The 13,176-nt window shown below is 39.8% G+C and overlaps 1 protein-coding gene and 1 pseudogene across 1 annotated transcript; both read right to left on the bottom strand.

Moving 5' to 3' along the window:
• Positions 1–223: 223 nt before the first annotated feature.
• LOC142377795 (G-protein coupled receptor 84-like) lies at positions 224–2,217 on the bottom strand. The gene is made up of 2 exons (XM_075462114.1): positions 2,152–2,217; positions 224–1,621 (listed from the first exon to the last, which is right to left on the bottom strand). The coding sequence occupies exon 2, from the start codon at positions 1,618–1,620 to the stop codon at positions 391–393; it is 1,230 nt and encodes a 409-aa protein (XP_075318229.1). The 5' UTR covers position 1,621; positions 2,152–2,217; the 3' UTR covers positions 224–390.
• An 8,777-nt stretch (positions 2,218–10,994) lies between these two features.
• On the bottom strand, positions 10,995–12,133 carry LOC142376577 (G-protein coupled receptor 84-like; annotated as a pseudogene).
• Positions 12,134–13,176: the final 1,043 nt, after the last annotated feature.

The raw sequence follows: 13,176 nt of genomic DNA, 5'->3' as shown, positions 1-13,176 counted from the left end.
AAACGTGTTGTGTTAGACATGAATATCCTACAATGGTTGCATAACATTGGTGGTTTTCAATGTGATGCAAGTAACACTTGCTGGTTGTTGCTACAAAATCTGAGTGCATCCATTGAATACTTATTTGAAAATACGATTTATTATGTAACATAAACACAATAGGCACTTTTACGGATACAAAATAAATATAATTCAAATGTAAGCAGCCATAAAACAGCTCATAAAGTGGAATAAAAAAGCATCACAGGGAAAGGACAGATGAAATACTATGTAATGTGATGTAAAATAAATTTGATTAATTACTCAAAAAGTATATTCAAAGTGGAAAGTCACTGAATAAGAATAGCTATAAGAAATATGAATAATGAAGCAAATTTAAATACTGGGAAATCAGGATTTCAGAGCCTGGCACCGGGTCCAGAGGTATGTGAGGGGTGCAGCAGCTCTGGTGAGCAGCACATGGTAGGCCTTTCGAAACTGCCTGTTCATGACCGCATAGAGCACAGGGTTGATGCAGCTGTTGAGCCAGGTGAGGTTGGCACAGAACATGTGCAAGATCTGTGGGGCGCGGTTGTGTTTATCGAATATGTTAAGCATCAGAAAAGGGACAAAGCAGCATACAAAACACAGAAAAACAGTAAAACACATGCGTGTCACACGCTTGAATTCAATGTCATCTCCTGAAGTTGCAGTGTGGGTAGCGGGAGCAGTAGGGATAGAAGAAGGTGCATGGATGGCATCAGTGGTGGACTTGTGGGGAGTTGGTGAATTTAAGGCTGTCGCTAAACTCTGGGTAGACAGGACAGACTTCTGATCTGTGATCTCGTCTCTGTTTTGGGCCTGTTCTACCTGGCTACTTAACTCATGGCTGCTTGTCTTTACCTCACTCTCTACTCCACTGTCATCTGTCCCTTGAGCTGAAGGAGCAGGTTTTTTCCTGGATGAGCGTCGGCTGAACCTGTAACGGAGCAGAGCTTGCGATGCAATTTTGACTCGTCTGTAGATGAGCAGGTAGAATGCTCCAACACAGCCCAGACCCACGAAAAAGTAGAAGAAAAGCAGGATGGTGCTGTAGGGACGACCCCTGGTACGGTGGAAGCTGCATGTGCACACCTGAGGCACAAACACATACACAGGCCACAGTGGGCCAAAGCTGGCCAGGCCCAGTGTCCATGCTGAGACCAGGAGCAGAATAAGTCCATAGTTAGAAAATACCCGATCAAACAACGCTCTTTTTGCAACCAGGAGATATCTGCTCACTGCAACCAGGCAGAGAGTGATAATGGAAACAGAGTTGGAGAGGAAGAGGAGCAGGCCGAAGATGCTGCACCAGAGCTGCCCGCTGCGCCATCTGAGGTGTAGATAGGAATCAACAGAGATGGGCTGCAGTATGGTGCAGTAGAGGAGATCAGCTACGGCCAGGTTGACAATGAGCACGTTGAAGCGTGTCCTCAGACGTGGGTCCAAAGCGAAGGCTAGAATGGTCATCAAGTTCCCCACCGTACCAGTGATGGTTACTGCACATCCCCACAGCACGGCAAAGTACCGGTAGCCTACGACTGAGGGACTGTAGCAGGAGAAGAGGTCATCCTCCGTTTGGTTTGTCTGATTGATCAGCATTCTGTCAAATCAAACACAGGTTAGCTTCTTTGGAATGTGCTCATGGAAAGTTGACTCTGCATTGTCAACAGAACCTCCGGTTAAGTGGGGGAACTTACAGGTGGACTAAATAGTTTACCACTTCAATTTGTACTCACTGACTAAGACTTTTCAAGCTTCAACTTTATTCATAGTTATGTTTGTTTACGTTTTCATAAATAGATATTCATACAGTTTCATGGTAACATTAATATGTTTACACTTAAAACTGCTGTGGCTCAGTATTAAACATTAAATAAATGTCCTAATGTTATCAAAGCTAGATGGTATAACTGATCTAACTTTAAACTGAACTGAAAGCTTATCCTTCACTTCTTACATTGACTCTCAAATAGTGAGTATTAATGAGGCTAGGATTATTTTGACACAGGGAAATGTAGTATAAAAAACCTCAAATGGTTAACAATAAATTAACAGTAATTTATGTATAAAACTTTATTTGATATTAATGGCAGTCACTGTTTTAAAACAAAAAGTCTTAAAAATTCTCACCTTAATTGCGTTCTGGCTGTCTTCTTAACAGTTGGTGTGTCTCTGGGTCTTTCATCTAGCTCTGACTGTTTCTCTTCCTGCTCAATTTACCATCTGTGCACATCCTCTTTAATACCCCATCCTTGATGAAATGACACAAGGCAGGGATTTCCCGTTTCAGGTCGAAATTTAGGAAGAGAAATGTTGCATTATTCCAACAAAGCATCATCAATTTTTTCACAAAACAAGAAAACACATAATATGCTCATAGTGAAATACAATCTAGTCTATTTGTCACTATGATACAACTTTATAGAAGTTTTACACAACAAAATTAACTACACACTTTACATCAAAATCATGCGATGTAAATACACACAGATTTGAGTTGGCTAGATATGAGGTGTGATAACACATCAACAGAGACAACAAGTGATGCTGTAATTATGCAGCAGTTTTAAAAACAAAGCCATGCAAATAACTTAAAAATCATCTCCATCCATATCTTTTTTTTTTTTTTTTTTTGAAAAAGCGACCAATTGCTGAGGTGTGGAAGGAAAATGTTTTAAAATCCTCGCTGGACAGAGTATTTCAGCAGACAGAGACACAAGGGGCTGAGGGGAACGAAACAGGACACAGGAAGTTAAACAAAGCATAGGTAGGTATTACTCATACTTTCACACACTTTCACAGTCACAAACTGACATAAATATCAAAAACTTATTTTCTGAAAGATTTTCACCTTGTATTTGCTGCTGCAGCAATGAACTGTATTAACTGACATTTGTCTCTAAGAGTCCATGCTGTTAATTCCACAACACAATGTTGTCTGTTATTGTTAAGCTGCATGCAGTCTTTCACAGTGAAGGGAACCTGTCCCCTCCCCCATCTTAACATCTGTAAGAATCAGCCTCTCTGGGATGCTCTCTACGTTGCTGATGTATTTTTTATCTTATATAAGGATAATAAAGATTCTCAGTTTTAATGTTTGATATATTGTCTTTCTACTATTTACAAAGAAGCATTTGACATTTTGGAACTCATTGGATTTAGTTTGTATTTACATTTCAGAATGTGAATCAATTCCCTGGTTTGTGAATAAGCAGAATGATCAAATAATTACTGCTTCTGCAAAAAAGACAGTCATTAAGTATTATACTGCTGTGTTGTGGAACCAACATCATTATGAACCTGAAATGTCTGTTTCAGTTCAGTTTGTATCTCTTTCATGTTCAATATGGTCATATTCAAACGGTTGAAATAAGAAAAGATGACGAATCTAAACTTGTCCTTATAGGTATATCCAAGGAGTTGTCATGAAAACATCAGAGAGCTGACAGAAGTTACAAATACTTTTATTATCCATCCATCCATTTTCTATACCTGCTTAATCCAACTCAGGGTCGCGCTCGGTGGGACATCTGTACTGTAATTCATTAGTGATAAACACATTAAAGCTTTAACACCAAAGACAGATTTGTAGACTTCCTGTTTCTGTCACAGGAGGTTGAAAATAAACCATTCTTTCTGTAAAACTTGCAGACAGTTACACATGTAATTTTGATAAGAAAAAAGGAGCAATTTTTAAGCTAAAATGCAGCTTATGAAGTGGACATTGTCGATCCATATTTTCATATTAGGAGCCACTGAACAGTGTAAGGCAGTGCAGTGTTGTTATACGACACAGCTAAGCTATCTGACATCTTTATGATACTGATTTTATAGGGAGCCACTGCATGTACCAAATAAATAAAATTTTATTATCAGTAGATTCAGAATGACATATTGTATCAAATTGTTCCATAAGTACTCTCGATCAAACAGAACATTCTTATAATGCCTCTGACATCCTCTGAGTAGTAGCACAAGCATAGAAATCCAGGGAGAAAAATAAATGTAATTATTTATAAAAAAGATAAGTATTGTGTTTGGAGTTACCAACCGATGTATGTGAGTAAGAGACAGAGCTCAGGCACATAAAGGGTTTAAAGATCGTTGACGTAATTTGGGTTTATGCACCTCTTTAAAATTCCATACACCAACTTTCTATATCCAATTGATTAAAGATGATCACAAATGAATTTCGAATTTCAGCTGAAGTTTTAAAGTAATCTTTACCTTCTGAAACTGAAACTAATTTGTTTTAGGTTTAAGTTCTCCATGAATGGACCATTGAAGAGAATCATCAGTATCATACGAGTTGATACACTTAATGTGACAGATGTTTTCTTCAAACTCAACATATCTGGCTATTTTTAGTGATTTCTGAGCTTTATTCAAACGTTACCAAACACACATAATAAAATATATATATATGTGTCTGTTGTTTTGAAACACTGTGCCAACCTTTATTAGTGGACTATAAACTTGCTTTGTCGATAACAAAATTTCAAGAACCCAATTAGGGCATCGACCTTTTATGTAAAACTGAGCCAACCAACTATCTCTCCCAGGAGCCTCTTTTATATTTGCATTTAGCATACATATAACCAGGTGGTAAAAGTAGACACAGGCTCTGGGGGAATTTTAGACTGTGCAGACACACACGAAGGGCAGGTCCTTGTCTTGCTATTTGTTGGCTTTGTAGCAGTCACAGTGCCGTGTTGGATTAAGAGGCCTTGCAGCCTCTGAAGATACCAACATTCCTATGGGGGATGTATCTGGATTAAAACCAGATCTTCATTTTTTTCACAAAGGAGAGAGAGACAGAAAACTGCCTAAGTTACAACGACCTTCGGCCCTTTGAAAGCTTTTGGGGAGTGGAACAAGCAAAAGACACTTGCCATAAATTGGAATAAGCTCAAATTAACAAAGAACCCTTCTTTTAGGAGTGGGAGGCTTACCTCTTATCTGGACCAATAAATCGAAGTTGACACTTTAAAGGGGAACTCCGGGGCATTTGAAGCGCAATCCCATTGCTAGAGGTTGTCAAATACTGATAGTAGGACACAGAGAGGTGCAAATCGGCGCTCCCTGTGCGGCGATTGTGCTGTTTGCGCAGCCTGTCATGCTAGCCAAATACGTGGTGGCCAATGGGCAAGTGCTAAATCTTCCACGTAAAACAACAACTTGCACACTGCAGAAACGTCACACCACTTTATAAACCATCCGACAATAAAGTCACAAGCCTTACCATCAAAACCATATGCATGGTTCTCATATTACTGGCATGGGGACGTTACAAAACAACTTTATAAACAGCATGTCACTTACCGGTTGTTGGTATGCTCGCGCATGTGAAAGCCCAAAAGAGTCAATGGACGATACTCCCATATACAAAACAATTATCTTCTCTAGAAAAACTGCGTTCAAGTATTTAAAACATTACAACAATATTACTGGGCATGTATTGTTGTAATGTTTTAAATACTTGAACGCAATTTTTTTTTCATCATCCACGTCCTTTTTACGTTGCACGTTCTAACCTCCGCTGTTGCACGCCATCACAGTTTTTCCTACCAAGAAAGCCAACTCCAAGCAACCTTTTATTAATCTTCTGTGAACTTAAGTTCACTTCATCAGAGAAAGCAGCAACGGACCAACTCTGACACTCAGATGAGTTTAATCATCCTTCACAGTGAAGTCGACACCAGCGTTCCCGTCCAGGCAGCTGCTGAGAAGTCCGCTGAAGTCAGCCACAAGGAACCTGTTTTTTCAACTTAAAGTGGGTTTGATGGATGTTTCGAGATTTATTAGAATGATAAACTAATCCAAGATGTCAGTCTTTAGCTTCAAATAGTAAGCCAACCTAAACTATTTGAATAAATCCAGTATCCCTCCATTCCCATAATTTTATTTTCCATTCACAAAGTGTCGTATATAATCACCCATATTCAATGCATCTCCTGTTTGTTTAAGGTTCATGTCTTTGATCATATCATTTTAATAAATAGTTCATATATCTATATATATGTTATAATCACAGATTGTGTCGTATGCTTTCTTTACGTAATGTCTGTCCAACCAAACGAGAACTTTCACGAAAGTAGCGAGATATGAGACTGATTATTAATTGAAACATTAATTTAACATACCAGGATCTTAAGATTTTGTGGTTTTCCTTCATTCGAAGGTGGTTCCCTACATTCGAGGTTTAAGGTTTATTGAGACTGTGAGAACGTCTTATAAATCCTTATATTTGATACATATAAATGCCCAATATCGCTACAGCTTGGTATTATGGAATCTGTAAATCTTGGTATGAAATTTGGAAGATACACAAGTTTACATTGTAACTAGAAGACAGGATCATTTATAGCCACTAAGAAGGGAACAGAAGACATAGAAAATCCACTAATGCATTCAGGTTTTAAATATTTCAATGTAACACAGAAAGCCAAAGATATTGAAGAATGTACATGATGAAAAAAAAAACCATATAATCCCAGATCTTTTGTTAAATGAAATAAAAGCTTTGACAATTTGGATTCGGATTTGAGAAAAACTCCTTAAAAAGTAACATTTGGGGCAAGTGAGGACATCTGTTACTTTGAGTTACTCATACTTTACTTGAATATTTCTCATTTTTGATGCTTTAATCCTTGAATCTATTAAATTTTAGGGAAAAAAATTGAACTTTTGACTCTCCTAACATTTATGTGCCACCTTTTTTAAGGTATATTAAAAGTTAAAACATGGCTGTTTTTCTACAGTAAATGAAGGAATCCTGACAGTTACATAAATGTTTGCTAAAAAAATAAGGACAATGTTGAAATCATAGTGTTCTCTCTCTCTGATTTGAATTTGAGGATTTAGCTAACAAAACCAGAGTACAGGGACTTTAAAACATGGGGCAAAAGGTCAGATGAATGGCCACAAAGGCACATTACACTAAAATTACTTAATTTAGATTTGAAACACAGACTTCATGTACTTCAAAACTTTCTCTCCGTTGACTTCTGATTCTATCAGCAGCAACTTCCAAATGAAGCAGACTGAGTGAATCACTGTAACTCTTTCATCTCCTTCGATAATGAAGTGAAACTTAAGGGCTTGAACTTCACAATGATAAGAATAGTTTCATCAAGGCAAGAATTTAATTGCTTGAAGATAAAACATAAAAACACCTCATTTATGAACACCACTTCAATTCCAGAGGTAAATAAGAGTTAAAGTAGTCATCGAATTTTCACCTTCTGGCGTCGGGGTGAGCTTGTGTCTATCTTCGTACTGATGATGAATGAAGAAAGCTTCGGGAAGTTGAGTGCATATTCGCAACCACAACCCCAGAGGTGCAGAAAAAGGAACAATTCGTGTCCCATTCAAAACAACAGCATCCGTCTCTTCTGGCTTGGTCATCCATTGTTGACAGTTTTTTTTTCCTTTTCTCAATGTGGTAACCGTTATTTTCTTCTAAAATGTGTTGTCACACAGAGCCTGAAGGATGGGCCAAACACGACTTCAAACTCTACTCCCACTGCTTCATGTGTTCATTTACCTCTCTACACACTCCAAGAGAAATGAGAATGTCATCAGGTTTCACTTCAGTAATTCAGAGGAGAATTGATTGAACATAATTTGTTAATAGTATCTGTATGGTAATTATTTCAACTTCAACTAAAACTGTGTTTATTCATTTATTTTTTATTTTTATCAAGTGTATTTGTATTATATAGCATTAGGTCCTAATTAATCCTTGTTTGTCAAGATTAGGTCTTGTATTTCAGTGCTGGTGGTATAGGGTTGTGTGCACGATATGTTAATAAAGATAAGCATGTAATACAAATGGAGCAATGGTGATGCGTTTAATCGTACAGTATTGTAATACTGTGCTGTGGTAGCCACTGAAACTGCTGTATTCAGCTGAGGAAATGAGAAAAATGAGGAACATATGTGTGTCAGTCTGAGCATATCCAAAAAAGTCATTAAGAAAAAGTTCAACAGAAGAAACTAACAAAAAACGAAGAGTGAATTTTCCCTCATTTTTACATAAATAGTTTTCTTATTCACAATATCTACCTCACGCAATAAGAGTAAACATCACCGACTGCATACAGTGGAGCTGTAGTGGCAAAGCTTTGACTGTGAAAGTTTTGCAGTTTTTTTTGCTACTGAGTGCTGACTTCCTGTTTCTGTCACAGAGACCTAAATATAGATCATTCTGTAGAACCCAAGTATGAAGCCTTGACGTGCAGAGCAATACTGAAAGTAGATTAATAGCAAATACAGAGGAAGACTGAAATTATTAGTGACTTATTGCATTTCGCTTCAAAAACAGAGCTGAAGTACACAGCTGCAGCTACGAGCACTGTGAACTTTGTTGTTAATAACTGTTTTTACATCTGGATCCATGGTATTAGTATGGGTAACTGTTTCTGACATAGAGTTACATGATGGGTTCTGGCTTCTGTGACACAACTAACGTCTTCTTACATAAACTCTCACCACAGTGTGGCAGCACAAGCATTTGAAATCCTGCGCACCACAGCTTTGAGTATCTCACTTTTTGTTAGTGACATGTATGTGACTGCAGATCAAACAGCAGGAGTTTTGTGGCAGCATACCACCAGCCTCACACATTACTGATGGTCTTGATCTTTTTCGTATATCAGGCAACAGGTAATTATAAGAAACTGAAACCTGTAGGACTGTTTATTTTTAAAAACATGTTTCAAACGGTTTTATCAATCAAAACCTAAATAATCGTAATATTTATAGTATAGCAATCAAGGCAAATGATAATTTAACAAAATATCCAAAAGAAGATACAATATAACAATTACTTCAGAGATTCAATTTGTAATATCTCAGACTGCAACAACAAATATCCATTTGTTATGAGGACAATGTTGTGTTGAGAGGATAAAGCAGCGCAGCGTAATGATGTTTATTATTGGTGAGAGCTTCCTATTTCTTATTCTAGTTTTCTTTGTCATGGCACCCTGTCTAACCAAACATGCATGTTTGTGAATTTAAGTCCCTGACTTGCAGTTTGGAGCAAGCAGACTTTATTATTTCCTGTTTTATTTTGGTAGATCCCGTTTGTTTGTTCAGTTCTGTCAGCTTTACAGCTTCCTGTGTCACACCTGGTTTCCGTTGCTGATTGCCTCACCTGACATTTATTTGTAACTTATTCATCAGTATATATCCTCCTGATTTTCCTTTGCTCCTTGCCAGTCCATTGGTGTCTTTTCCCTGTGGAACCCTGTCAGAATTTGCAGTCAGTTGGTCAGCGTATTTGTTTGTTGCTCCGTCAGCCTGTCTTTTCTTTCTTCTTTTGGTTAGTTTGGTAACTGCTTTTTTCTTTAGTTTTGATTATCCTGCTACAGCAGCGCTTTCAGTTTTAATAGAGCCACCGAGACCATCTCTGCCTGTCCTCACCGTTACGAACAAAACCAACGATGTAACAATGATGGGACACTGGCAAGGGAACGTGGTCAGGGAGGTGGGCTCTAACAAGACAACCCACTCTTTCACTCTGAATAATGCTGAATTAATTTGACAAGATTTTCAGTGTTATCAGGCAACTGAATTGTAAACATTCCACCACACATTGAAACACTAAAAGATTTTTGTCCACATTTAAAGGGATAGTTTGCCTCTTTTGAGTTCCAGCCTCGTTTTGGCGTTGACGAAGGCAGTCCCGAAAATAAAGCGTTTTGCTTCTCAAAACAATATGCGTTCAAAAGAGTAATACATTTGCATCACAAAATCGTTATCCAGAAAAGTCAGACCTCACAATCGCTTGGCGCTATTTCTCTCTACCTTCGTATCACTACGGACTGTGCAGAGCGAAGTGCAGACCGAGCAGTAAACACCGTAACAGGTGCGGCTATCGGCAGGTGGCTGAACGCATTGATATGAAGGGAGGCAAAAATAGCGCCAGGCGATTGTGAGGTCTGACTTTTTCTGGAGGGACGATTTTGTGATGCAAATGTATTACTCTTTTGAACACATATTGTTTTGAGAAGCAAAACGCTTTAATTTCGGGACCCTAGCAAACTAGCCGGACTACCTTCGTCAACGCCAAAACTCAGCTGGAACTCGGCTCACAGGACGCAGCGGGGGGTAAGTCAATGTTCATAAATGATATTGCTAATATGGGATGTCATACAGCTTCAAGTCAAAAGAGGCGAACTATCCCTTTAACTCCCAACTCATCTGACTAATCAATATCAATCAGTTTCAGCTGTCATGCTGACAAGTCTGTCGTGTCATCAGTGTTATTCTCCACACACTACAAATAGCTGTTGAGAAAGTGGTCATTTCTCTCCACCGCTTCTCCCGAGTCTGTCATCAATACAGGGTGCCGGAAACATCAAACACACGAGTGTTTAAGTTTAATTAAAAATCAAAATAGTTGTTTCTTCACGATGCTCCCCATTAAGTTTGCTGTATGTTTGTTCATTATGTTCCTTTTCCAGGTTTTGCCCTGTTGGGACCCCTGATTCCTCTGGCTCTCATTGGCTGTAGCTCCAAGCTGACAACTCAGTCACCAGTTCCTTCCCCAGCAAATGCCTCAGATAATCTGACTAGATAATCAGACTACTGAATATCACTCTAGATGTTCAGTAAGAGACTAGTATGAGTCACAAAACAGGTATTAAAATGTTCACACAGCAATTTATGAGCACTGAGCTGCTGATCATCCTCAGATTTGGGCCATTTTTCTGAGACTTTAAAATCAAGTGTAGTGGGGCTCTTGAATGTAGCCCTGGCCTGCCCCTGGCCCTAATGAAAACCAGCTAGTATGAAGCCCTGCTTTGGCAACCATCTTTCCTCTACCTCACATCCTGTTCTGCCCCTGGGTTGGGTTCAATTCCCAAGGTGCTGTTGTCAAACCAGTGATCATTCTCCCCTACTGCCCCTCGCCACACAAGCAAAAATCTTGTAGTATGAAACAGGCTTAAGGGACTTGTACAATTTCAGAGAACTGGCACCGGGTCCAGAGGTATGAGGGGTGCAGCAGCACTGGTGAGCAGCACATGGTAGGCCTGTCGAAACTGCCTGTTCATGACCGCATAGAGCACAGGGTTGATGCAGCTGTTGAGCCAGGTGAGGTTGGCACAGAACATGTGCAAGATCTGTGGGGCGCGGTTGTGTTTATCGAATATGTTAAGCATCAGAAAAGGGACAAAGCAGCCCAAAAAAACAATAAAAACACATAAATGTCACATGTTTGAATTCCTTATCATCATATGAGAATGTGGAATTGGACAATTATGCTGCATTTGTAGGAGCAGGTGTGGTTGAAGAAGGCTTGATCAGTAATGAATTTGCATCAGTGGCAGATCTCTGGGTAGTTTCCGATGGTGATCTCCTCTCTATTTTGGTCCAGTTCTACAAACTGGCTGCATGTCTCAAAGCTGCTTGTCTTCACCACAGAGCTCTCTTCTTCAATTTTTCTTGACCCTTGAGTTGGAGAAGCAGGTTTCCTCCTGGATGAGAGCCGGCTGAACCTGTAACAGAGCAGAGCTTGTGATGCAATTTGAATACGTCTGTAGATGAGCAGGTAGAACGTTCCAACACAGCCCAGACCACCAAAAAAGCGGAGAGTTAGCAGGATGGTGCTGTAGGGACGACCCCTGGTACGGTGGAAGCTGCATGTGCACACCTGAGGCACAAACACATATACAGGCCACAGTGGGCCAAAGCTGGCCAGGCCCAGTGTCCATGCTGAGACCAGGAGCAGAATAAGTCCATGGTTAGAAAATACCCGATCAAACAACGCTCTTTTTGCAACCAGGAGATATCTGCTCACTGCAACCAGGCAGAGAGTGATAATGGAAACAGAGTTGGAGAGGAAGAGGAGCATGCCGGAGATGCTGCACCAGAGCTGCCTGCTGCGCCATCTGAGGTGTAGATAGGAATCAACAGAGATGGGCTGCAGTATGGTGCAGGAGAGGAGATCAGCTATGGCTGGAATGGTCATCAAGTTCCCCACCGTACCAGTGATGGTTACTGCACATCCCCACAGCACGGCAAAGTACCCGTAGCCTACGACTGAGGGACTGTAGCAGGAGAAGAGGTCATCCTCCGTTTGGTTTGTCTGATTGATCAGCATTCTGTCAACCGACATATATGAGATAAAGATTAACAAAGTGCCTTCAGGAGGCAAGGGGTTTCCTGCCAGATTAGATTTTCTCAGTATCAGCTATAGGGTAAAGGCTGATGATCAGCAAAGCTATTGACCACAGACCCTGTAAAAACAACACCAAAGGAAACAAAACAAATTCTCATACAATTATTGTTTGAGTTCCAGAATTTTACATTTTACCTGCACTCAACAAAAATGAGAAATAATTGGTGGAAACAGCCTAATCATCATAATCTGCTAATTTAGGAGTATAAGTTATAAGATAACAAAAAAAAGATACAGTCGTGTCTGGCCTGTCCCTCTTAGCCAAAGAAGCTCTAAATGATGCCACTAGCACACACTGTCGGCAAGAACTGTAATAAAGAGAAAAAAAGACACCAAACCATAAATTGCCTAACGATATGTCCATTGCTCCCCGTGTATGCGTGGGTTCTCTCCGGGTACTCCAGCTTCCTCCCACTGTCCAAAAACATGCATGTTAAGTTAATTGGTGTCTCTAAAAAAATTGGCCTTAGGAGTGAGTGTGAGTGTGTGTGGTTGTTTGTCTCGTTTGTCTCTGTGTGGCCCTGTGATGGACTGGCAGTCTGTCCAGGGTGTACCCTGCCTCTCGCCCATTGACTGCTGGGATAGGCTCCAGCCCCCCCGCGACCCGACCGACGGATTCAGTGGTATAGAAAATGGATGGATGGATGGATATGTCCATTGGTGTATGAATGTGTGTGAGTGCGTATAAGAAAGCACTGTGTCTAAGACATGCTGTTAGAGTGAATAGGTGAATGTGGCATGTAATGTAAAAGTGCTTTGAGTGTTAAAAACTGATTTACAAGTACAGGTCATTTACCTTTTAACTACATAGTTGCACAGAAGATTAAATAAACGGAGTCATTGTTGAGTCCTTTCTAATGTTATTACAATAAAAAAGCTGTTCAGTTTCTCACCTTGAAGTTGACGACTGCCACGTTTATTCATGTTGGTGTGATTCTCTGTGGTTATCTTTTCCTCTGACTGTT

Source organism: Odontesthes bonariensis, chromosome 3, assembly GCF_027942865.1.
Source record: "Odontesthes bonariensis isolate fOdoBon6 chromosome 3, fOdoBon6.hap1, whole genome shotgun sequence".
NCBI lineage: Eukaryota > Metazoa > Chordata > Actinopteri > Atheriniformes > Atherinopsidae > Odontesthes > Odontesthes bonariensis.
The sequence above is the reverse complement of the archived record's forward strand: the minus strand, read 5'-3'. Positions and strand labels throughout refer to the sequence as shown.

Coding starts and splice junctions, on each gene's coding strand:
- LOC142377795 (XM_075462114.1), bottom strand. CDS start 1,620: ATGCTGATCAATCAGACAAACCAAACGGAGGATGACCTCTTCTCCTGC.